Consider the following 25,356-nt stretch of genomic DNA (forward strand, 5'->3'; position numbering starts at 1 on the left):
CAATATGGCTCACCTAAAATCAGCGCAATCTTTTATCTTTTTTTTAAAAAAAGGATTTGTCCTTTTCATTAAAAATTTCAAATTTCACAAATTGCGTAAGATTTTTTGCAAGATATATTAATACTGCATCCAGCAACTTATTTGCAAACCAGTAATAATTCCGGCGCTAGAAGCGTGCGTGCCACCCTGCTGTGGAGGATCTGTGGGGGGAGATACTTGTGCTGGGGTGAACCCCCGTGAACCTGGGAGCATCGCAGGGTGCCGTCAACGGCGCGCTGTTTGCAAAATCAGAGCCGAAAATCTGTTTCCTTCGCAAAGCAAAAGGAGGATAGAGGAATCCTGGGGGCTTAGCAAGCGTAAAACATCTCGTGGTGGAGCGACTGAACTGAAAAATCCGATAAATAGGAGAGAAACGGCACCGCCCTCAGCCAGCTCCCGTACTGCTCCGTGTGTGCGTGCGCTCGGCGAAACTTCTCGCCCTTCAAAATCTGCGCAAAATACCCGACTGCCTCGTGTAATTTCACCGGTTTTGCACGCACTCGTCACTCGGAGACGCTCGCTCCTCTCCCCGCACTCTCCCGGTAACACCCGCCGGCCCGCCCGCACTGGGTGCGCATCCCACCGCAAGCCCAGGCAGGCCCCAGCCTCGGGTGACGGGCTCCCGGCCGCCTGCCCCCCCCCATTCCGGCCCGGCAGGAGGCCGCAGCGCCCTGCCCAAGCCGCCCAGATCGCTCCCGGGGCACGGAGCCGGGCCCCGGCCCCCGCAGCCGGCCCGGGACGGCGGCCATGCTCACCCACCCCCGCCTACACTTCCCAGCAGCCCCCGCGCCGCGGCAGGAAGTGGGCGTGGCCGAGGGCCCGCGCGGTGGCTTGTGGTCTCGGCGGCGGCGGTGGTCTCCATCATGGCGGCTTCCATCTCGGGCTACACGTTCAGTTCCGTCTGCTACTACAGCGCCAACAGCAGCGCCGATCACGTAGGTGTCCGGAGCTGCGGCCGCCGCCTCCTCCCCCCGGCGCGGCGGGGTGTCTCTTGCGCTCCGGGGCTCGTCTCCATCCCCGAGCAGCGGCTGGGCCGAGCCGCCGCCGGCTGGGCCCCGGCCGAGGGGTAACTGTCCCGCTCGGCTTCTGCCAGCGACACGGAGGTGCCCCTCGCTGGCAGAGGTGGCTGTGGGGGCTGCTAGGCCATCGCCCGGTCCCGGCTTGGGAGGGGGTGGCTGGCAGAGCCGCTGGGTCCCGCTGCTGGCAGGGCCGTCGGCCGCCCTGCGCCTCTGGGGCATCGTAGGGCTGGGTGTGGGGGGCCGGGGGCCGCACCCCGCCACGCAGGAAATCGGTTGGAGGTAGAAAACGCGTGTTTAAAAGCTGCGGGAGTGTGGGTGTACGCTGCAGTAACGCTGGCTTTCCAGCACCGGTAACTAACCCCGGTTACGGTGCAGAACCGGCGGTGTTCCTCAGTCCCTCCGTTCTGTTGACAAACTTCTGGTCTGGGCGTGCTCCGGTATCTCTGCACCAGGAAACGATGCATCGCCGTTTCCATGCTTGTGCGGAAAGCACCTGATTCTGCTTATTCTCCTTCCTCATTTTGGGCGGGGATGGACAATAAAAGATGACTTTAAGTTACCTTCTGAGTTTTATGATCCCTGGTGTTGTTCAAGGTCCAGCACAATCTCCATATGTAAATGAATAAACCTCTGCAGATGTAAACTCCACTTCCCGTTAGCTTTGGTAGAACAGGCCTCCTCCTCATCCACCATCTGCCTGCGTAGCTGGGACTGGAGGCAGAGCACTCCTTTACGTAATCTGTGTTTGCCTTGTATGAATTTTGTGTTACCCGCAAAAGCTTTTTGGTAGAATATTATTTTCAGACAACCTGTTCCTGTTGTGTTGTGAAAGGGTGTCGGTAAATCAGAAAATGGGTCTCAGTAAACTTAAGGGCTTAGTGAAGCTCGGGTATGTATTTCAAACTAAATCTTTGTTTTAATTCTTTTATTTAATCTAAGAAAGTTAGAGTAAGTGACTGTATAGTGGTTTTTTTCTATTTTTATTCTTTCTTTTTTCCTTTAAAATTGTAGGAGGGATTTCTGTTAGGAGAGGTGAGACAAGAAGAGACCTTTAGCATTAGTGATTCACAGATCAGCAATACTGAATTTCTACAAGTGATTGGTAAGTAACAGAACTTTGAGTAATCCTGAAAGAAGTACTGCTCAGTTTTTCAATTTTCAGTGCAACAATTCAGTAAGAATTACCTCATTTGTGAGACCAGCACAAGGTGTTCTGGTCTTTCAGAATCGCATTTGCTTTAGTATTTGTGTGCTTGTGGTTGAGATGTATGGAAAAGAATCAATCCTTTGCTAGATTATGGGGGTTTTATGCATCTCTTTTTGTGAGAAGAGATTGTTCCTTGAAGACATTTGCCTGCATTTCATGATGGAGATATGATTTATTTGGCTTTGGTCCTGCAGGTAGTTTCCAGCTTGATGTCATTGCCTAAATACAAGCATATGCTCAAAATAAAATAAATGCGTTGCTTGATTTCCTAATACTGAAAGGGGCTACATTTCCAGTAGAGGGTTTGGATGGACGGCTGATAGATGATGACATCATAAACTGTCACAGCAAGGTTTCCCAAGCAGTGTTTGTCAAACAATTTACTTGATTAATAAGCACAAGGACTGTACAGCTGATTTGTTGTTGTTGTGAAAAGTGAAAGGAGATCTAAGATCTTGCTGTTAAGTGTTGTTGGTTGAAGTAGATATTTTTATATGCAAGTGAGAAGCTGTTGCATGTTTTTAGCTCTATGGTTTATAACAAATAGGAAACCCCTGCAAAAAAATGCCTTTTTTGTTTACATATATGTAACCTGATGTTAAAATGCATCTAAACCCTCTTTAAAAACCTGAATGTGTACGTACCTGGCTTTGTGGATCTGATTTCAGATGGCATAGCAGAGTCTGCATAAAGCTTAGCTAATAGACAAACATCTTGTGATTGACTCCCAGATGTTACCCTGATACAGAACTGAGGATCTGCAAAAGTGTGTACTGTGTTGCATCTTGTGATACTTGCTGCCTGGAAGTAGTGATGGTTGTGTAGGCAAGAATCCATAAGGTTAAGTAGTTTCCTGTTCTGGTTATTCCTAAGAAAATATGGGTGATAAATTGACTGTGTGAAGTGTCAGTTGAGCTAAATTACAAAAAATAAAGGCATAGGATTTTTTGTGTGTATAATCACTACCAAAGTATTGTATAAAGGCAGGCAGCTGATAGCTGTGTCTGTTCAGAGAAAACTAGACATTACTATTCAGTGGTAACTGATCTTAGTTATTGTTGACAGTGTAATACAGTAATGTCACCAACTGCGGTCTCGGCGTAGTTTCATAAACCAAGTGTTTGTGGTGTTAAAAATTATTCCCTTTTTAGATAACTCTTTTGTCACATTCTTGGTGACAGTTATTTTCTGAAAGGGGAAATTACACGCCCCTGGAGATCTTCTGGATATTTTTTTTTTGTTTACCAAATTTTTACTTCAATATTTATTCATCGATATTAACTCTTGATCTCCCAGTTCAACTCCTGAACTGACATTGACAGTTTTGTGGCACTGTTGTCACAGATGAATTTAACATTCTTATGTGTCTGCTGTCTCAAAGCTTAGTGATGGTGTTTGAGTATATGTGTGTGTATATATAGTGTAGGTACTATATATATATATATAAAAAGAAGGCACTGTGTAAAACTTAAATTTAGAATGATGGCTGCTTCATGTGTTCTGAGCAGTAGGCTTGTTGCTTCCTGTTTTTCAAATGATGAGGTCCGTGTGGCAATGTAACAACCCGAGACTCAAGTATGTATTCTCAGCCATTGTAGTCAATATATTTGCTGGAAAGCATGGGTCTAAGCTGGAATAATTACATTCACTGGCTTTATTTAGCAGCTCGTTTCCACAGAATCCTGTATGTCACTGTGAAAACAGGGTTGATAGACTTTTAAACAATTCCAAATGAAGTCAGTAACTTAACGGGTGCATTATGAGGAGTTTTACCAGTGAAAATGTCCGATTTCAGGCAGTATGCCTGCCGTGGATATTCAGGGCCTTGTTTTGATAGTGGCTAAATATGCTGAGATGCTAATGTGTGTAGTCTGTTGTTCTTGGGAATTGTGATCTGATTCTGACTCTGCTGAGATGGCAATCATGAGCAGCCTGTGGCTTTCAGAACAGCAGGTGGTGAGTCACCCTCCAGGAAGGAAGAGTCTAAACAAAGTTGTTGCTAAACCCTCCAGTGGGGTTCTGATACAGGAGCTTGAAATACTGTTGCTACAGAAGTTCTATTCAGCCTGAGCAAATACAGTTTCAGACAAAAGTTATGTGATCAAGGTATACTAATATGAAGAAATAACTGTATTTGGTAAAAAGTCAGAGCAGAGAACTTTAAAGTACTAAACACCACAAAAAAGTAAGTCATGCTTGGTGTTAGAGATAACGTAGATTGGATTTTTGCTCTTTTCTCGCTCTTCTCTGAGATTACTGACATGTTATAACCTTTGCTGTTTAAATAAGCATCTTAGCATTTATTACAAACTCTACAACTTTTTAACACTTCATTTAACAAAATTATAAACTGCAGCTATCTGTTTTGGAGTGGCATTCAACCCCTTTTCTCATCATAGGTTCTGTTTGCCTTGCTTCTTTAAATATTCCAATGTATAACATTTCAGTGATTCACGTCCCCATTCCTTTTTTAAATACATTGCTGCAGTAATAAAGAGTGTGTATGAATGCAAGTAAACTGTTGTAGAAAGGTTTATCAAAATGAAAGAAAAAAAATCCTAAGTGCCTTGGAGGAGGTTAGACTATAAAATAGGACCAAAAGTGTGTATCTGAGCAAGTGTATGCCTTGCTTCTTGCTAATACAGTTTCCTCTGTAAAATGGCAGATTAGAGAAGCTGGTTTTCCAGGTATGGTGCTGTGTCATCAAGCGTTGTTGAGACATGAAGGGCAGTGTGTGGTCTGACACAAATGTTTATTTGCTCAATAGCCCTGATGTGGAAAGTTCATCCAAGATATGCCACTGTAATTTCTCTTTACCTTGAGCCTGTTGGACATCTGTCTCTTTTTTTTTTTGTTTGTTTGTTGTTGCAGAAATCCATAACCATGAGCCTTGTTCCAAACTCTTTAGGTAAGCATTTTCTCTTGTCTTCCTGTGTTGGCTGCAGAATGTAAAAATAGGTAGCTCACTGAAATATATTAGAATTGCAAATGTACCTACCAGTGCTTGCATTGTTTGCTCATCTTGTGATAATACAGAAGTGCACGTAGATGGCACCAACCATGAGAATGAGTTTACAGTTTTAGTAGCCCTTACCCTAAGTTAGAAAGGGTGCCAAAGTAGCTAGTACAGGCTTATTTATCTCTATTTTTTAATTTCCAACTCAGGTAGTTAGTGGCGGTAGGATAGAAGTCAGATCAAATCATATCACTCTGATAATTAGGATGACTATCAAAACCAGTTTAAATTATTGTATTAGGTCAGCTCTGCTTGGGTCTGGTGGGTCACAGAACACCTTGTGTGTCCTAACCTTAGTAACTTGCTGGGTTAAAAAGTTGGTTTGTAGTTAGTTGTACTGACTCACACTAACTAATTATTCTGAAACTTTCATCTTACTAGTATTTTTGCCTTCTGATCTCCTGTACTCCAGAACTTAAATATAGGTCTAATATATTCTATTTAGCAGCCTCCGTCTACATGTAGCTTTTCTCTGTAGTCTTCACTTGTTATGCAGTGATGGCTTCTAAATTGCTGTCTAGATATAAATTCTTTTTAGAAGGAATTCCCAATTAATCTCTTTATGTAGAAATTTCCAGCTGATTAAGACGACACAGTACCTTGGACGATATGATTGACGTTGGGTACGTTGGAGAGAAGAGCTGCAGTCTCTCACTTGCTATCTGAGAATTACAGAGAGGGTACTCTTAACCCAGTGATTTAAGTGCTAGAGACTCTACACATGAAGATAACATCCCAGTGTCTAGCAGACTCTCTCTGGTTCCCAGAGATGCTTTGTGCAGCGTATATCAAAACCGATCACGTTTACTGCTGCTCCCCAGTCAAGAAATTGATTGTTAGTAACTGAGCTGATGGAGGAAGGGGAAGAAGTCTGTACTTCACTGCATGCTTTCTGCACAAGAACACTGCTGAATTTATTTACTTCAGAGCACAGGGGAAAACTCTCACAGCTCATACAGCTTTTATCGGTAGCAGAGCATGCTGTTGGTTTCTCTGTTCCGTTAGCTGCAGCGGATGCTGATTTTTGGGACATTCTACCTTATCCTTTTGACTTCAGGGCAGCCAGTCTGAGAGGCCTGTTGCTCATCTGCTCTGTAGTCTTGTAAGCTGGCCCTGCTGATGTTGAGTATAGCAGGCCTGGTTCCTGTGCTTTTACCAACGCGTGGGAGCTGAATAAGAAGCAAGGATTTTAAAAGGACTGATTTATTTGTCTGCAGTTTTCAAATGAAGGTGTTTTGTTACATACTAGTTGCTCATCCCATAATAAAATTATTCTAAAGCATAGAAAGAATTGGATATCTGCTATTTACAAGAATGTGAAAATATTGTGAACATGAATTGAAAAGATTATGCAAATATGCAGTCTCTCAAATTAGTAATTAGTTGTAGTCTTAATAGTCACAAAAAGTTGCATCTTAAAACAAATTTTATTTCCACCCTTATTTACCAACCAAGTACTGAGCTCAGGATTTTCTGGTTTTGATGGTTTTTTTACCCCTACACACAAGAGTTGAGATCATAGACCTCTAAAACAGTGTTTTCCTGCACTGCTTTAGGTGTTAGTGATATCAGCTCTTCAAAGAGACTAAGGACTTGGCAGGTAAGTCAAGGAGGAATCTATTTTCAAATGTTTTTCATTTTATCATGAAGTGTGATCTACTTGAATTTATAAACCTGCCTGTGCAGACAGGTTTATAAATTTTTAAATATCTATCTGTGTAGATAGATTTATAAATTCTTAAATCTGTTGTGTCCTCAAAATAACAACTTGTCAGGGTTTGGGCCTTGATTCTGTAAGCAGAGCCATGTGGAAGGACTGTGACACTTTGGATTCTTGCTGACCTCAATATAACTGTTTTGGCTTCAAGGGTCCAATCATGTGAGTCTAATTGCAGGACTGGAGCTCAAGAAATTGATTTGTAGTTGCACGTAAAATGGCCCTGCTTTCCTTTCTTCTTTCTTCTAGGCCTCTTATTATCAAAGCAGGGTTTTACAGAATGCTGGTCAAAATAAAATTACACAGTCCATTTTTCTACATACCCCTTGCAGGGGCTGCCAGTGAAATACTAGGCAGCAAACTAATGTGCACAATGAAAGCATTTTAAAACTAATAATGACAGACATCTTGTATTTCATTACTAGTGGTCTGAAAGTGGTTAGAATTTTCACACCAGCTAGTCTCACACATCTAATTTAAATGCTCTGCACCTTCTTCCATAAGCAACCGCCTGTCTGTTAGGTGTGCAGTCACACCCTAGGTAGGTGGTGGTAGGAATACTGACCTGAGTTGCTAAAGGTAAAACTGTAGAAGTTGCTTTGAAATGTATAGAGTGCCATCTATTTGGAGAACACTCAAAGTATGAAATTTTTATGTATAATGTGTGTGTGTGTAAACTGTGTACCTACCTTTCTCTCTTCCTTTTTTGGTTCAAGCTTTTATGACTATGCAGGCAAGGTTAATGAGGAGAGTTTGGACAGGATTCTTAAAGACCGAAGAAAAGTAAGTTTTTCTATCTTTTCCTCCTGTTCTAGTCATTAGAGGATATAATTAGAGCAGTTTTGGAAAACAAATGAAGATAATTAATTAGTAGAAATACTTTGGTTCACAAATCTGATGTTTTGCTTTGACCCAAGGCTTATCCTCTACTGAAGTTGGTGGATTTATGGTACTTAGATTAAATTGGGGACAATGTCTAAATACCCTGAAGAAATGCAAAGGATTTAAGTTTTAGCCTCCAAAAGTGAAGGGCTGGTATTAACCCACTCAAATTTCTGAGCTAAACATGTAGCATCATGATTGTGTACTCTGCTGCTGCAACCAACAAAAGCTTAGCTGATATGTAATTCTGTTCTAAAGAGTTCATGTGAAAGAGTTGTAATGATATAGCCTTGTAATTGAATTTTTGCGCTGTTTTAAACTGGAAAAACTGTTCTATTGGTTGTGTCAGGTGTGTTGTCCTAGCTTTGTCATACATATGTTGTTAGTAGCACAACTACTGTTAAGAATATTAACTTTTAGTAGTTTTTGGGAGAAGAGTCAAACTTTTTTTTCAATGTTTCATCTCGTTCCATACTTGTGCTCTATCTTTCTAATTATCAAGTAATTGAATCAGAAGTTCTCATGCGCTAATACATCAAAGAGCAGAGCTGAAGGTGTGGTTCCTATTGTAACGAAGGGAATCCACCAGTCAGCTTGCTCTGGCACAAAGACAGATGACTGGCTTGCATGCTTCAATTTGTGGCAACTGTGGACCTCGTTAGACCTAGCAGGAAACCATCACTACTCCATGAATTTGGCTCACGAGGTCTGGTTAGTGCCAGAGCTAGTACAATGGAGGACTTTTTTTTTTTTCTTGTTTTGACTTTTACAAAGCAGCAGCAAAGCAGTGTCACTTCACCTGCGTGTGGCACTGCTGGCTGCATTTCACCAGTAGCACAGCCAACTGTCAAGGCACAGCCTCTTGAGTTTTGGGGATTTCTGTCCTTCACGGGCAGCTCGAGTGTAACTTGGACTACTCTGAGTAAAAATGGCTACTGTGTGAATTGATCATCAGCATGCAAAGTGTGTGATGGCAGTTGCTCAATTGCCAGTTGAATTTGCAGTCTTTACTTTTGGGTCACCTTACCCACCTGAGCTGTGGGCTTTTGCTTACAGACAAGGCTTGTACACTGAGGAGGGATCTTTAGGGTAGCAAATCCTAAATCCATGCACCTTCTGCAACATTGATGATTGTAATGCTTTTTTTTTTTTCCTGTTTCTTCCAGCAAATGCTCTCAAAATAGTCCTCTATGTATACTAACGTATTTATGCTGAGTACATAGGTGGTTTGTGTGTATATTTATACATACAGACGTGTGTGTCTTTATGCTGATGATGGAGTGAGTTTCCAGTCTCAGATCCTGAATTCTGTAACCCCGTAACTCTACTCTAGAACACTACAGGGCATATTAAGTTCCCCTTCAGGAGACAACGCAAAAAAACATAATTAAAAAATGTTTGTCTCCCACTAGTTTTCAGTTGAATTTTGTTTTGTTAGGACCAACTTTGCAGGGAGACTCTGGCAAGATGTGTTATTTGTGGTGGGAAATAGGCAAAACTGGAGAAATTAGAATTTGCAAGTGTCATGTGACTAAGGCACCACAGATTTAATTACCTTAATTGTCATAATATCAACAAAGAAAAAAAATACTGCTGTCCAGGAACAAGAGAGTCTTGTATTCTCTTCTGTTAGCAAACTAAGCACATTTTATTACATTCAGACTAAGTAATTGTGCAGATTTAGTGCAAAAAGTTAAAACCAGTACTTCCACTTTTTTGTCTAACACAGGAGTCATTGCTTAATATGTAGAATCTGCTTTATTCCACTGAATGTATTCATGCAGCCTTAATGCATCACTGCATGATAGTGCCTATTCCTAGGACTCTTCCTAAACCAAATTGTTAATGATGTGTCCTTCTTCGTTAATCTCTTAAATTAAATGTTAGTTTACATGAAATAAAGGAGTTTAATGCATGTTGCATTCAAAATAATAATTGAATTAGAATGGGTCTTATCTGATGTACATATGAATCTTTCACAATTCAATACACAATGAGATAATTTTCTTGTTGTACACAGCAGATTAATCCCATATGTCTCATGAACAGACACGAATTTGCAAATATGTTTGTGAAGCCCCAAAATGTCTTACAAATCAATACAAGTGAATAGGCGGTTGAAATATTTAGGCTTAAGAAAACCCACATCTGCTGTGTTTGAAAACAGCTCAAATCTAATAATTTGAAGACGCTCCAAGGTTTGTTGCTAAAATTAAACAATTGAAGTATATTGGAAGTGGGATTTTGAATGCCACCGAGGACACACAGGTGTTTGTAGCACAATAAGGTTGAGCGATTGGTAGCTTAGTTGTAACAGGATGGCACTTGTTTGGGGTAATTTAATAGATGCCAGCCTCTAGTAATTCGGTCTGATTTTGTTGTAATAAAGCTATTGGTTAACTCATGTGATACCACAGATTTAGTAACTTTATTATCAGAAGGTAAATCTGTAGCTCTGTTAATACTTTGGGGTTTTTTTCTGATGTACTTTGATTACAGAACGTTATTGGATGGTACCGATTTAGGAGAAACACTCAGCAGCAGATGTCTTATAGAGAGCACATCATTCATAAACAGCTGACACACATTCTTGGAGTGCCTGATCTTGTCTTCCTTCTCTTCAGCTTCATTTCCACTGCAAATAACTCAACACACGCTTTAGAATATGTGCTTTTTAGACCAAACCGAAGGTAAGCAATCTCTGTGTATGAACCAATCCTCATTTTTTGTTCTGCTCCTTATTGCTATTCTTTATACTCTAAACTATTTTGAAGTTTGTGCAGTTTACGTGTAAAGAAAGCTTTGTGTTTGTCAAGTGTCTTGGTGTATGATTGATATCGATGACAGCTTTTTTTTTTCTGTGCAAATAATTTATAAACAAAAGTATTGGGACGAGCAAAAGTTCTTTTCAGTCTTTAAATCTTCAGACAGCAAAAAAAATCTTTTAAGAGATACCAGATGTCAGTACCATGTTTCTTATAATCGGCCTGAATGTAGCTTCACTCCTCTTGTATCTGGCAGTTTGAATGAACAATTAAAAGGTTCTAAGAGGTACAGAGGTAGGTCCATCTTAAGGGAGTTTTTGATCGTGCATTTATTTATTTTTAACCCAATTTCTAATACTTAGAAGCTTTTATAATAAACCTAACGCAGAAGCTTTAAAATTAGATGAGTTTTGATCATCAGAGATGGGGTAGTATCAGGGCTATTGTACATAATCTTTTGAATCTGAAATAAGTCTTTCCAACCTTTCTCTACAGGTATAATCAAAGGGTGTCACTTACTATTCCTAATCTAGGCAACACTAGTCAACAGGAATACAAAGTTTCTTCAGTGCCAAATACTTCTCAGAATTATGCCAAAGTTATTAAGGAACACGGGTAAGGATTTTTCATTTGCAAGGTGAAGAACAGTCATCAAGCTCTCTGTTCTGTAGCTTCCAAGGAATACTGCAAATACGCATTTCAAGCAGGAAAAAAACTAGTTCTAGAGGAGAACTGTCAGTTTTTAGTGTGCTTTTTTCCTGCTTAGAATTGAATCTTTCAGAAGAACAAAGAGGACACGGTGCAGTAATCAGAAAAGCAGAGTTGGTATGGCCAGTTGGTGCTGTGGGCCTTCTGGCTGGAAGTTTCTTACTTGATTTCCACCCCTCTCAAGGGATTCTCTGTGCAAGCTTGGTTTAAAATTTGAACTCTGACTTGGAAGTGTTGAAGTCTTGTTGTTTTTCTTAAATAATTTTAATTAAATGCTGTAAATGCAAAGTAACTCTTCTGACTGTTAACAATAAAATTATACAAGCTTAAAGATTTCTGCACAAGTTTAATCTCATTCAAATGGGACTTTATTGTTCCAGAAGGAATTTTGGTATTCAATATGCTGCTGTCCAAATTTTGGTTCTTGAGAGTATGATATGTTTTTAGCAATATAAAATACATTTTAGAAGCATAGTGATAGACTGCTTAACAGCAATTCAAAGACAGCGTGAGCTACTTGTGTTGTCATTTTTAACTAACGATTTCTGCTTTTTTTTAGTACTGATTTTTTTGACAAAGACGGAGTGATGAAGGACATCAGGGCTATATATCAGGTTTATAATGCACTTCAGGAAAAAGTACAGGTAATTTCCTTTACTTAATATTGGTCAGTATTGGCATCTTTTGTCCTTTGGTTAAACCAGGAGTGGAGGAGATGGAGATTTTTAGAGCTCATAAACCATTTATCATGAACTGTAGGAAAATAAGTCTGACTTAGAAACGGACACATTTCATTATTAATTTAATGTGTGCATTTGCAGTGGATGCTGTAAAAGTGGTTGATGCAAACACCATCAATTCTTTCTCTTTTGCAAGTAAGAATGATTTAATGCTTAGTGATTTCTGGGAGACGTTAGCTATTTTTAAGAGTATGTGTTGAAGGAAAGCCTTGCTGAAGGCTGTAGAGATTTGCACAAGTTTAAAGGCTTGCCTGTGTGAGTTTAAAAATGACTCCTGGCTCTTGGTATGTAGCATGCAGCAAAGAGCTCCATCTGTTACTTAAAACTTGTGAATGTTTTGTGTAGAGCATGAGTGAATCCTGCTCCAAACGTGGCAAAGCATCTGAAAGTGCCTTGAGTGTCAAATCTACTAAATGTAAGCTTGTCAATTCACAGCTTGTCCTGTGTGAAGAGCAGCCTAGCTGTGCTGCCTCAGGAGCACACACATCTGCTAATTGTGCTGTAGTCCCAGCTTATTGCCAGGCTTTCCCCTTACATCTGCTCCAGAGGGATTTGTTGTCTCTGCTCCAGCTTGGCCTTGCTGGTTGGCAAGTAGAGCAGAGAACAAGGCAGTGCTGGCTCCAGCCATCCCCTGCCCCTCCTTGTGCAGGAGAACTATTTCTCCGTGGAAGTTGCTACTTTCCAGCCTGCCTTGTAAGATGGGGAACTTGCAAGAAGAAGGCAGACAGCTTTCGTGCTGGCTTCAGGAGACGTGAATGTTTCTTTTCAGAGGTCTATCCATTAGCTAATGGTATTATTCTGTAACACTGTTTTTGCCAAGGGCGCATATATCCCTTCGTGCTCTTGCTCTCGTTCGAATTAGTGTCTAGAAAAATGGAAAATGTAGCATCATCACGGAGTTGTCTTCCTACCTGTTGAAACTATGACTTGGTTATATTTCACCATGTAAATCATGCTCCTGTACATTGTTTACAGAGCTTAAAAGTAACTTAGGTGTTACCTAACCTGAGGAACTTTCATCTTTACGGTGACTTTCACAGAGAATGTTATAGGACTGGAAATAAGTTATATGGTAAAGCAGCTGATGCATATGTATTTGTATTATTCACCAGTTAGTTGGGAGGGTTTAAACTTTATCAGCTTCTAAAAAAATAAATACAGAACTGTAAGCATAGCTAATGTTTTTTCAACTCTGTAAGATCACTAACAGTAACCTTTTAGAGAAGAAACAGTAAATGACTATTGACTTACTGATTAAGACTCATCAGTGCTTTTAGAGTTGTGTACTCTTCAAAACTGGTCATGTTTAATGATGATGGTTAATAATTTTTGAAGAAGTAAACAATATCCAGTATAACATGTTTAGATCAAAAAAGAAATCAATATTATTCAGAACTGTTTTTAAACTGAGATTCTTCTATGAAAATTTCACATTCATTTCCTAACCAGTATAGGGAAATCTTACTGAAAAAATCTGTGGGTCTTGTTTATTTAATGGAGGTATCAGTTAGGAGATCAGGTCAGGACAGTTGGCTTGAGTCAGCTGCTTCATAGCAATGTTTGAATTTGGTCTGGTACAAAAAGTATGCACCTTCATGCTACACGTTAAAATCATTCTACTGTAGTATCATTATTGTGCTAACAACAGATATTTAGAAAAAAAAATAAATCTTTTCCAAGCAGGAAGAACTAATTTTGGATTTTATTACAAATCTGCCTGTAATGATGTGTTATGTGGGAATGCTTTTCCTATCATGCAGCAGTTGAGAACTGGCAACAGCCAGTAAAGAAAATGATCTCCAAGTGGAATATTATGCTCTGATACAGTTAACTCCTGCTCTTAGTATTGAGCATTTAATGGCTTCTTGTCTGGTATTGGCTGTATTAATGTTGTAATGAAAGTCCTTCGTGTATTTTTGCAAAATCTCAGCGTATCTTATGTTTTTCTCCTAGGCAGTATGTATAGATGTAGAAAAAAGTGAACGTGTTGTTGAATCTTTTCAAGCTGATGTAAACAAGTTGAAAAGGCAAATCGCACAAAAGAAGAATGAAAAAGAACAAGAAATAAGTAAGTTGCCTTTTAATTTTTTTTCTTTCAGAAGAAGCAGATGCTGTAAGGACAAAATGTTTTGTGGAATTATTTTAAGTTGTATTCTTGATAACTCATAGCAAAATAAAAAAAAAATAACGTTGGGAAGGGTGTGTGGTGGATTTACATTGAATGATACCTGTGAAAGTGTGTGTACTGCAGATATTTCTGTAGGAGTCATCCAACATTAGCAAACTTAAAACACAGGAGAGAGACAAAGCTGCAGAGAAAGAACGAGGAAGTCAGTTCTGGAAATAACACTGGAAAAGATCATCTGTAGAAAAGGAAAAGTGGAGCAAAGCCAGGAATGGAAAAAGCAAATCTAAGCAGTGGAGAGATTCCTCTTGAAGTATTACACAGAAACGGGGTACTGTCTGTCTAGGCCAGTAGCTGTCAGTGGTTTTTTTGAAATCTTCATTCCTTTTCCCACCGCCCAACCCTATTTCCAAATACAAGCCCAGCACCAGTGAAGTCAGAGATCAGTTTGGAGACAAACTGGCTAAAGTAAAACGAGTGCTTAGGTGATGAACATTGGCATAGATAATCAGCAGTGTTGTCTAGATGATTTTTGACCTTGTAGCTTTCGGTGAATGTACAAAGTTTTTCACCACTCATTTAGAGGAGACCATCTATATTTTTTCCTTCTCCCTCTTCTGCTTCATAGTTGCTGAATCCTAGTTTAGTCAACATTTTCTGTATTTTCTCCATTTTGCGGTCATTCTTATCTTCAGGAGTGCCTGCTAGAAAGTGGAAGAAATTATTTAAATGCAAAATATTGTTGGAATTTGCCTACCTGTTTCGAGTACCAGATCATCACTGGTATGAATTTCAATCTGTAATAGTTTTAATTCCATGAAGCTACTAAAATACTGTCCGTCTTGCAGTCTCTTAGGGGGATTAATTTGGGGGGAAGCTGAATCACGTAATCCTTTGATTTATTCAAGGCAACACAAGCATAACAGTCTTCTATTTCTAGTGAAGCTCTGAATGCAGAAATTACTTCTGCTGTGTTTTGAAGACCTATATTGAGCTGATTGAGTTTAAGTTTCCATGGTGCAAATAAGTCCTATTAAAAATCCATGGTTTTATTAGGGTCAGTTCTGCATTCTGTATTAACAGTACAAGTGTCCATAGTATGTATTTAGGACTGGTAGGGAAAGCCAGTAACAGGTGTGTGTTCATCTATTTTTTGCTGCTCCATAATTTTCTGAATGGGTGAGACTTATTGTGTGAGCATACTTGGCTGGTTGCCACACTGTCCCTCCTTCTTCAAAATTGCATGTGGTTTCAGGAGACTTTTGCTTAGCAGTAGAGAGGTTTTGTGAAGAGCTTGAGGCTTTCCAAGGAGATACTGCTGATCTAATTTAATTTGTGAGTGTAAGGGAAGACTGAAGGTAGAGAGTAGGATCAGAGACTGGGCAAATGGAAAGTAATACTTTAAAAAAACGATTCATAAGCAAATTACGTATTTCAGCAAACTCTACTACTTTTTTCTGTGTTTTGAAATGATAAGCAAATAACCAAAGTTTGTAATTTTAGCTACAAGATGGTTTTTATTATTTGTGTGTCTTGTTATCTAAAGCTGTGTCTGAGACAAAAAGATGGCTTAGATGGGTTAACATGCTAAACTCTGCAATAGGCCCCTCTGTGTTATGACTTTTTATTTTCTCAGGCAGCGAGGTACTGTTATCACATGAACATTTTAGAGAAAAGCTTGATCTGGCAGCCCAGGTTCTTCCTTCTCTGAACCTCAAAGATAAAATAAAGAGCCAGCATCAGCCGCAGACCATTTGAAAGATGGAAGTGGCATGAGTCACGGCTGTTTCCTGCTTGGCTGTAGATGAAGCAGCCAGGGAAATGCTACTACGCGAGCTAGCGAGAAGTAGAGATGGGTATTTAGTGTGACTGGAGCTGATCCCAGCCCATATGGCAAAAGATGGGGGAGGAGGAGGAAGAGCAGTCGGTGCTAGCCTCTAGATACTACCAGTGAGATGCAAATGCCGGGCTGAAAATTTATGCCAGAGCAGATAATCATGTGAGAGGGCTGAAACAAGAAAACATGCAGCTTGTATCTCTGCAATATTTTTAGATGTGAGTAGCTAAATACTGAAGCTGGCCTTCTGTTCTCTCGCTTTCTCAATATCGGGAGAATTTCCTTGTTTTTAGTGAGTTAAATGTTCCAGTTAATCATTCTCTGAGCTGGAGGAAAAGGGAGCATTTGATTCAAATTCCTGCGGTAGTGTTGTGTAAATGCTTGTTATTCTTGCAAACTCTTGGTTAACAGGTTATGACTTTAGCACTCCAGTATAAAAGTCAGTTGCGACTTTACTTGCTGAATCACTGAAATAATTTTTTACACATAGCAGCGTGTTCTGGGGTATAGTGAGTGCTGTGCATTTCCCAGATGCCAGGAGATCTCCCACTGCAGTTCTCATATTGTGGACCAAAAATGGAGTGCTCTTACGTAGCCGCTGAGGGAATATGCTCTTTTTATTACTGAAGAGAGATCTCATTGACTCGACTAAAGGAACTCTTCTGCCCTGATTTTTTGCTTTTTCCAGAAGTATGGTGTTAGAGTAAGAAGAGCTGATAGCATTTTGTCTATCGCCTAGCTGCAAGGCAGCTTTACATACACCAGTGTCAATTCTGACAGATATTTGGAGGTTAATAACCAGTTAGAAACCAGTTGAAAACTTAAGTCTCTCCCAGTGCTTAAAAAAACAAGGAAGCTTTTCCTCATGTCTAATTTAAGTAGTCTTCTGCTTACCTTTCCACAGCAGCCTTTTATGTATATTTGAAGACTGAAACTGTTTTCTCAGTCTTCTCTAATTATCCCAGTTATTGCAGTCTCTCTCCTCTTAGGTCATGATATCTAGAACTCTTAATGAGTTCTTTTCTTTTGTAGAGTTTCTCCAGTTTTTCCTTGTTTTGAACTGTGGCGTTCAAAACTAGATATAGTATTGCAGTTGTGGTCTTAACCTTTACAGTACTTACTGAAATAATACTTACCTGTTTCTCAACAGCTGGGCACACTTAATGTGTGTTGATATTTATAGTTTACATAAATCAACAGTAAACCTGTGCTTCTTTCCTGCAGAAGGATGTAATTGTTCCTCATTTTGCAGTTTGTGCAGTTCATTATTCCTGTGCGTGTCAGTCTTAAATTATTTTTCAAATCATCTCATTTAAGATCACTTTCAAATTCCTGCTCTGATACTCTGTTACACATGCATCTATTACTAGCATAGTACCATCTGTAACTTTAATAAGCATGTGCTGATTAAATTCCATCCTTCAGGTTGTCAATGCAAGTATAGTTCCAGTGCAGAGCTGCGGAAGCTTCATCTTGATGCATCTTTCTGACGTGACTGTTAACCATTGAATTGTTCTTTAACGAGTTCTTCAGCTATTATTTTTTTAATCTTCATAGTGCTTACGCTACTGTCTGATCGTTACGAAACATAGAGATGCTGTGAATTCCTTAAAGGCAAGACAGATCTGTGGGTTTTGGTCTCGCTTTGATTAAGACCACGTGGATTGGAAAGAGACCCTGTCCTTAGTGGACAAATTTATTTCTAGCAAGTGTCTATCTGTACGATTACTTAAATACAAGTCAGAGCACAGAAGTGGTGGCGCTACCCATTACATGTGGCTCTTTGTAGGGAACAGATTTCAGTGATTGTGTTTGACTTTTCCAGGTACAGTGAGCGATGTACCTTACCAGTGCTGCACTAGTGCAAGAGCCCTGATTGTGGATTGCAAGCTAGGCATAGAGAAACACGGGTTCAGAAGATGGTTCTTGCTCTGGTAGCCAGTTAGCAATCTAAACATGAGATACCATGGGAGTAGAGATGTTCTGGCTAGCAGGAGGTGGGCGTGATACATGGGGATCTCAGTAGCCCCCTAGGCTAATCGCAGACATTGGGAGGGAAGGTTTTTAAAATCATAATTTGAGGGGAAAAAGACAAGGCAACTGCTGTAGTGTTCATGAGGTTGTCCCCTAGCACAAGGAGCACTGTAAGAGAAAGTATACAAGTGTGATTTTAAGGTATGATATCAACAGTAGAAGCTGATGTCGCTCTGATCAAAAGGGAGTCAAGCTTACTGAGGAGCAGGTCGGTGGAGAGGAGCAGGCATGATGAGCCCTAGTGTAGCCTCTTGTTGATGTGAGAAGGAACAGAGAAATACAGAGAGAAGATGAGGTGAAAGAGCAACAGGTTATGGAAACTTCTGTAGCTGTTTTTAGGGGACTTAAACTGGAGGAAATTAACTGTACAGGACGACTCTGCACATAAACTAAGTGCAAGTGTGCTGCATTTTTATTTGTTTTCTAACACAGTTTGAAATTAGGTTACTAGGATAATCAAGTTGGGCTAACACTGATGAGTTTCACGGATGCACTGCAAAATTTAGGGAAGATATTCTTTGTCAAGCTCAGAGTAGGATGTAGCAATAAGAAAGCTTTGACAGGATGGTTAGGGATAGTGTCTTCGTCATCAGTATGAAAATCAGAATTGCCAGAGATGAGTAGTGGAGACTGAGAGGAAAAGATCAGATGCAGGAGTTTGAAAGCAGTGCCAGGGATGAACCACTAGTAACAACCACCAGAAAGAAGAGAGGAGAGCTAAGGGCCAGGTGGGTGTGGTAGCTAACAGCTAGGCTTTGTAAAGCATGTTGCAAAGTAAACGTTAAGTACACCAATGTTCTTTGCTTTTGTAGGAATGCAGCAAGCAATTTTAAGCAGGCAAATGCCAACAGACAACTTGGAACCTATGTTTGTTCCACGGATGTCCTACACTGGATTTGCTGTGGAAGGCTGCACGCTTGAAGACTCAGACGTCTCTGATCCTCCCCCTCCCTATTCCGATTTCAATGCAACCAATCAAGAAAGTACTGTCGGTCATGGTCTGCTAGAAAGCAATGTTTTTATGCCTCGACCTCAAGCAGTAGGTTCTTCCAGTTATGTTTCCACAAATGCAGGATTGAAGTATTCTGGTAATGGAGCATCCATGCCATCTTCCCAAAGAGCGGTTGGTGACAATGTTGACGAATCAGAAGACAGTGATTACGAAAATTTGCTTGAACCTACGGAGTCTTCTGACAGTGAATACTCACAGACAAGGGATTCACGACCTTCGGCACATCCTGATGGTGATTCCAGGAACACTCAATCTTCTCAGATTTGATAGGGGGGGGAAATAAATCCACATGACACTGTTTTTTTCACAATTGTTACAGAGAGATTTTGGGGATTTAACCTGGAGGAAATGAACTACACAGGATTACTGTGCACTCAAAATGTAGAAGACTTGCACTAGATGGTTTATTCACCTTGTGATACATTTTGCAAGTTTTATAATGGAATCATTAGGATAATCAAGTCGTACTAATACTGATGAGGTTCATGGATGTACTGGTAAATTTAGGCAAAATGAAATTTATAGAGATCTTTAGCTTTTGTTGCCGTATTTTCTTTAAGACAGTAAATTGGGATGTAGTAACTAAGCACAGTTAGTCTACAAGTAATGTTCTCAAATCAAAACTTACCTCTTGCACTATCATGCCTTGAATTTTAATTTTTGAAAGGGAATAAATATATCAGCCGCCTTCAAAATAGCTTTCTACGGTAAGCCAAATTGGCCTTTGCAAGCAAAGAAATTTTGATAATTCTGAGAAGCCTGATTGGAATAGATGTGGTCTACCTTCTATCGGCATGCTCTTTTAACAGAGAAGGGGTTTGTTTCAACTTTTTTTACTAGCAGAATGTGTGTGTCACTTAAAATGATGGTTGCCTTTTTTTCTGTAAAGGGTGTGGGGGGGGTGGGATGACTGCTAAATCATCCAAATGAATGTCATAAATAGAATTATTCTGGTTTCGCTGGGTTTACAACGACTTTATGCCACACTAGCCTCATTTATTGTCTCATTTGTTATTTTAGCATAAATACGAAGTGCACATACAGGAGTAAATGACTGACAGAAGTAGTAAATTCCATCGTGATTGGACTTCGGAGTCTGCAAATTACAAGCATCAGAGACTACTTCTTGCATTTTATTTGCATCTGAATATTGGATTTACGCTTCTAGATGAGTTATTTTATGTAATAAATAGGGGATAGGGTAGGAGAAGATTGTTTGGAGAGTCCCCTGGGTTTATTACCTCTTTTCCTCTGGATGAAATGTGTAAATGATTATTTTAATTTGAATTACAGCTCTTGTCAGAAAATTGCCATTTGGGATAAATGAAGTGTGGTATATTTAGAGAATTTCATGTTTGGATGCACTTATTTTTATTTAAATACTGCTTGTATACTAACTTGCCCAAAATATGTGAAATTGTGCCACTAAGAAGTTGTATTATTGGACTTTATCCCTGATCTGTAAATGAGAAAATACATGTTTTAAGATGAGGTTATCTTAAGCATTTATCACTTTGAGGTGTGAATAACCACTGCCTAGGTTTACACCCAGAAGAACAAAGCAGTTGCTTAAAAGTTTAAGTATATTGGATTTACAAAAGACTAAAATTTCAGTATGTGTTGTATATGTAGGCAAAAGTCTGTTCCTTAGCCTCTCCTTACCTGTACTAAATTAAGCAAAATGACTTTGGAAAAAATGAGGTGTTAAAATTGTCACTCTTCCATCGAGTGTTTCCACCTTTAAACATCTAGTGGTCTGTTTTAACTGTTTTACGTTATTCTCATTAGCCTTAACTTGATGCATTTTGTCCTGGAGTGTTGCCATCCATCCATTTAACAGAGAACTCGCTGTGGTGGTGGCGGCACTGGGTGGCTGCAGGCACCTGCGCTTCAGGTGCTGTAGACGTGTCTCTGTCGAAAGCAGAATTGACAAGATGGCAACTACCGTTTTTATTTTTATTCCACACAGAAACCTGCAAAATGTACATCTCTGACAAAGCAGTTAAATGTGACAATAAAATCTTATTTAATCCTGTAACTTATATTTTAATATTTGTCAGGTTGCATGTCGGTAAAATAACTCGCCAGAATACGGAAATGCTGCTGAAAATTGATGATTTGTTAAAGCTGGTTTGTCTGTAGGACTAGGGGGGATCCAACAGACAGGGGAGGAGGTAGCACTGTTCCATGCACACACTCATGATGGTGTTGACACAAAGATCCTTGATTTCTGGAGTCTTTTAATGCCAAAAGATGTCTTAAGTTCTACTTGGTGTTACACAGAATGTGTAGGTGACTGGAGGTGGAACAAATATGGAATTGTGCCCTCTAGCCAGTGCTTGTCTGCAGGTGCTTTCATTTACTGTAACTGCTTACTCATAACAACAAAGGGTGTGGTTTTCAGTTTTTTAAGAAAATTCAGATAATATGCTGGTAAAAATACATGTGAGCGGATTTTGCTCTTTTCATTACAGTCCTGTTAAATATAATGGTGTTGGGGTGTGATCCCTCTGAAGGCAATAGGGAGCAGCTTTAGTCATAAAGAAAAGCAGAGCTTCATACCCATGAAGTACCTGGTTCCCATGTCTGACCCCTGAAGAGTTTCTTTCCGTGATTCTCAGGAGCCCGAAACCCAGCAGCAAGACCCGTAGCAATGTCCACTCACTACCAGGTAGGCAGCATTGAAGAAAAGCTACCAAAAACTGGCATCTGTGCCTTTTAGTTCAAATCCTGTAGTTTCTCTGCTACAAAGAAATACTTTCTGGTTTATTGTTGTGAGAAACCTAGAATGACTTGTTTCCTTTATTTCCAAATGTACTTTGATCGCTATCCCCTGATTGTTTCTAGCTAAAAGAACAGAAACGTGCCATATGGAAAATCTCAATAAATTAGAACTATCACATATGCTTACAAAAGAAAGCATCACCAAATATTTCTGAAATTAGCCAGGATTGACACTATGGGAGTCTCCAAGTCCTCTATTTTGCTTATGGAACGGTGCATCTTGGCACAGGAAGCCTGAGCATCTTTAATTTTGGCATATTCATGACTACGCAGGTTGATTATGACACCATGACTTTGGTTAAAGCAGTAGACAGCATTTAAAGAAATCAATATTGCATCGGATCCAATTGACAGCAGCATCTTCTGTCCTATCCTGCTTATAATTACTGTGGGAGAGAAGTTCTCTAGGCGTAGAGGGTGCACGGTCGTGGAATTTTTGTTTGCAGGTGAAGCTCTGCTCGTGGACACGTCTGCTGGGGCAGTCGGTGCTTTCCTTACCCTTTCTGTGGGTCGTGCTGTGTGAAAGGGTTCGTGCGCGGTCAGGGCTTGTCTGTCCTTTTGGTTTGTTGGTCTGTAACGTTGCTTTTTTCAGTGCTGCAGATACCTGCAAGGTTTATTTTAAGCGTTTTGGCAATATACTTTTGCTTTGCTTGGCTCTTCCGTGGCTGCTGTTGATCACTTTGAAAGGTGTTGGTCTCTGCCTTCCTCTGAGAAGAATCTTCCCCTGGCTTTCTCCTGGTGTCTAAAATCACGGTGGTTTCACATACACATTTCCCTGTCATACACACTTGTCTGTGTAATCTGCGTGTACGTACACCTTCATACTGCTCACTTCTACAGTTTAGAGATTTAGGAAGAAAAGAATCAGATTTTCATTAGTGAGTTGCTAGATGCTTGGACACCTTTTCCTTGCCTGTGCTCAGAACAATGACCCTAATATCGCACTGCTCAAATTTGCCTTTTTCACCTTCAAAGGACTCCAGCAAACTTGCCGGCTTCACGTTTCACACCTCATCTAACCAAGTGTAAGAACGTTTCTCTGAATTGTTGACTCCTGCCTTTTAGTACTCTTCACTCTTGCTTACCTGTAAATAACCTATTGCACAGCAGCGTCTCAGCAGAAGTTGCTAACAGGAGAAAAAAGGAGATTTGCTTGCTGTGAACGATACTGCCTGCGGATTCCTCCCGGGGAAGGCCTTGTGTTATTCCCGCCGGCGGAAGGGAGAGGGCTGTCTCTTGTACTTACCAGCTTCAAACAAAACTGCGGATGGGGGGGCTGATCACTGTTCAGGGAGAGAGGGGCTAGAACAAGTGAAAAGTCTTGGTGATATGAGGAAACCAGGCTGGGAAGCTCAGACTTTATGGAGTTGAGAATGGCAGCTGAGGGAAAATGATGGCAGAGCCTCGGCAGCTCCTGTGTTGGAGCCGTGTTCGTTCTGCTCCCTTCCCTACAAAAAATTAGCCATTGGTGTGTCTGTCCTGCCCAGCCCAGCAGCCTGCTTTGGTGTGCAGCTCGTGCCTAAGTTGTCCCAGTCTAGGCCAGTGTTTTAAGATGACTGTGCCTTTTCGTAGGCCCTGGACAAAGACCTAGATCTAGAACAACCTAAGGGCTGTCCTTGCACCTTCACACCAGGAGCGACTGCTAATCTTGATACTTCAGGCACGTCGTAGCGGGGGGTATACAGCTGTCTTGCTAAATTTGCAAACTCTTCCACCACTTTTATTCTTGTACAGTTGGTTTCTGATAAAATAACTTTCTGGGCTATTTTTAAAGCTAAGCTTCTACACTTTCCCATACATCTGATGATAATTTTACCTTAATTACATCCAAAGCCTCTGAATCCCATCAGCATCTCTTGGCACCTAATACCAGATCCAGGTGGGTCAGGATTAAATCCTGCAGGTCTGGACCATTCATTTGCTGGCTGTCACGTGAAATAATACAAGGCTTTGCAGAAAGATAAACGCTTTGCTGAATTCGAGTGTATTAAACTTGATGACACTTGCTAAGAATAACTCTTAACATAGTGATGTTAAATTTAATACAGCCCTGAACACTTAAAAGAACGGAAAGCTGAACTTTTGACAAGTACCAATGTGCATCAGCCGCAGAGCTGGAGGTGGGAGTCTTGATTCCCAAGCTGCTCATTGAACGCTGGGTGAGTCGTCCCATTGTCTCTCCTTACAGTCTGTCTCTTGCCTTGGACTTCCTAACGTGCTGGGGACATCGTTTCCAACGTTGCCTTTCCACCGAAGGCTCTCAGATGCTGTACAAGCAGTCACAGCAGGTTATGATGTCCACCCACTGCGTTACTGCCACGGTGTGGGAGGTGGTGCTTGGTCTCTTGCCGACCCCTACGCAGCAGGATGGTGATGAACCTGCCCATGCCTCCTAACTAAACCACCTGCACCTCTCCTTTAGGTAAGAACTGTAATTGTTGCCTAAATTTAAGAAATTTCCCTGTCTTTCTTTATAACACAAGACTTCTCTGGCCTTTGTTTCAGCAAGTGCTGCTGCACAGATCACTCATTTTCCTCTAATACTGGAAATGCTTGGTTGCATGTCTGTGATGGACCTTGTACACTCTCAGAAATCATGAGAAATACAGTCTCCCTGCTGCTGAGGATAGCTGGGTAATGCAAGGAGCCCAGGGAAACCACAGGGAGTTGTTTTAACAAATAACACAGTATAGAAGGAGAGAACAGCTGCAGCAGTACAGTATCGCAGCTGCAAAGTGGGAACTGTGTCCTCTATGCAAACAGGATTATCAGACTTTAGAGAGAGGATGGAGAATACTACACCCAACTCACTTGGGCAAGGAAGACCTCTGGCTCTTTTAATCCTAGATCCTGCCTCAAATTTCAGAGTGCCATGCAGTAACTCCCTGAACAGAAAATGAGGAGATAACCTGACCAGAGGGCCTGGGGGGCCGAGCTCCCACGGGGAGACTGCACAGCTCTCACACTCCTCATCCCGTTGGAGAAGCACGGGTAGAACAGAGAGGGGTGTGCCTGTTATCCTTGCAAATGCCTAATCCAGGTGCTTTGGTTGGGATTAAGGCTGTTATTTTAGCAGCAGGCTTGTTACCAATTCCTACTCCTGGTCAGTCCCTTGGCTGCTCAGTGGAAGTGGCTGAGGAGGGGGGTGGCGCTCTCTCTGCCATTTATGTGTGGTTGCTGTCATTCCATCCCCCTTCTGTACAATTATTTTTCCTTCTGAATTTTCCTTGGCCGAAGGGAGAGCAAAAACAGGGCTGACATCTCCAGGCCAACGCTGAATCACGAGCTTCATCTTACACCACGCACTGCGATGGGACAGTTTGTGTACTTGAGGGGAGGCACGTGCCAGAGTGTCTCACTGAATATATTTGGGCCTATATTTGGAGATCAACCACAGGAGGCTGCAAATAGCTCGCATGCTTTGAACGTGGACTCGGGATAAGGCACTCTTCACCTTGGGTGACCTCAACA

At 40.9% G+C, this 25,356-nt stretch overlaps 1 protein-coding gene across 1 annotated transcript; it reads left to right on the top strand.

Annotated features, from left to right (window-relative positions):
• Window positions 1-891: 891 nt before the first annotated feature.
• Window positions 892-21,131, top strand: ABRAXAS2 (abraxas 2, BRISC complex subunit). Its single transcript, XM_074908489.1, has 9 exons — window positions 892-974; window positions 2,070-2,160; window positions 5,137-5,173; window positions 7,715-7,781; window positions 10,380-10,570; window positions 11,141-11,260; window positions 11,913-11,997; window positions 14,047-14,161; window positions 18,902-21,131. Exons 1-9 carry the CDS (start codon window positions 903-905, stop codon window positions 19,366-19,368), a joined length of 1,245 nt encoding a protein of 414 aa, XP_074764590.1. The 5' UTR covers window positions 892-902; the 3' UTR covers window positions 19,369-21,131.
• Window positions 21,132-25,356: the final 4,225 nt, after the last annotated feature.

The sequence above is a fragment of the Athene noctua genome, chromosome 5, assembly GCF_965140245.1.
Source record: "Athene noctua chromosome 5, bAthNoc1.hap1.1, whole genome shotgun sequence".
Classification (NCBI taxonomy): domain Eukaryota; kingdom Metazoa; phylum Chordata; class Aves; order Strigiformes; family Strigidae; genus Athene; species Athene noctua.

Bases quoted from the DNA above. Each gene is read 5' to 3' on its own strand.
- ABRAXAS2 (XM_074908489.1), top strand. From the start codon at position 903: ATGGCGGCTTCCATCTCGGGCTACACGTTCAGTTCCGTCTGCTACTAC. The intron at 10,571-11,140 runs GTAAGCAATCTC...CTTTCTCTACAG, and splicing joins CTTTTTAGACCAAACCGAAG to GTATAATCAAAGGGTGTCAC. The intron at 11,261-11,912 runs GTAAGGATTTTT...GCTTTTTTTTAG, and splicing joins AAAGTTATTAAGGAACACGG to TACTGATTTTTTTGACAAAG.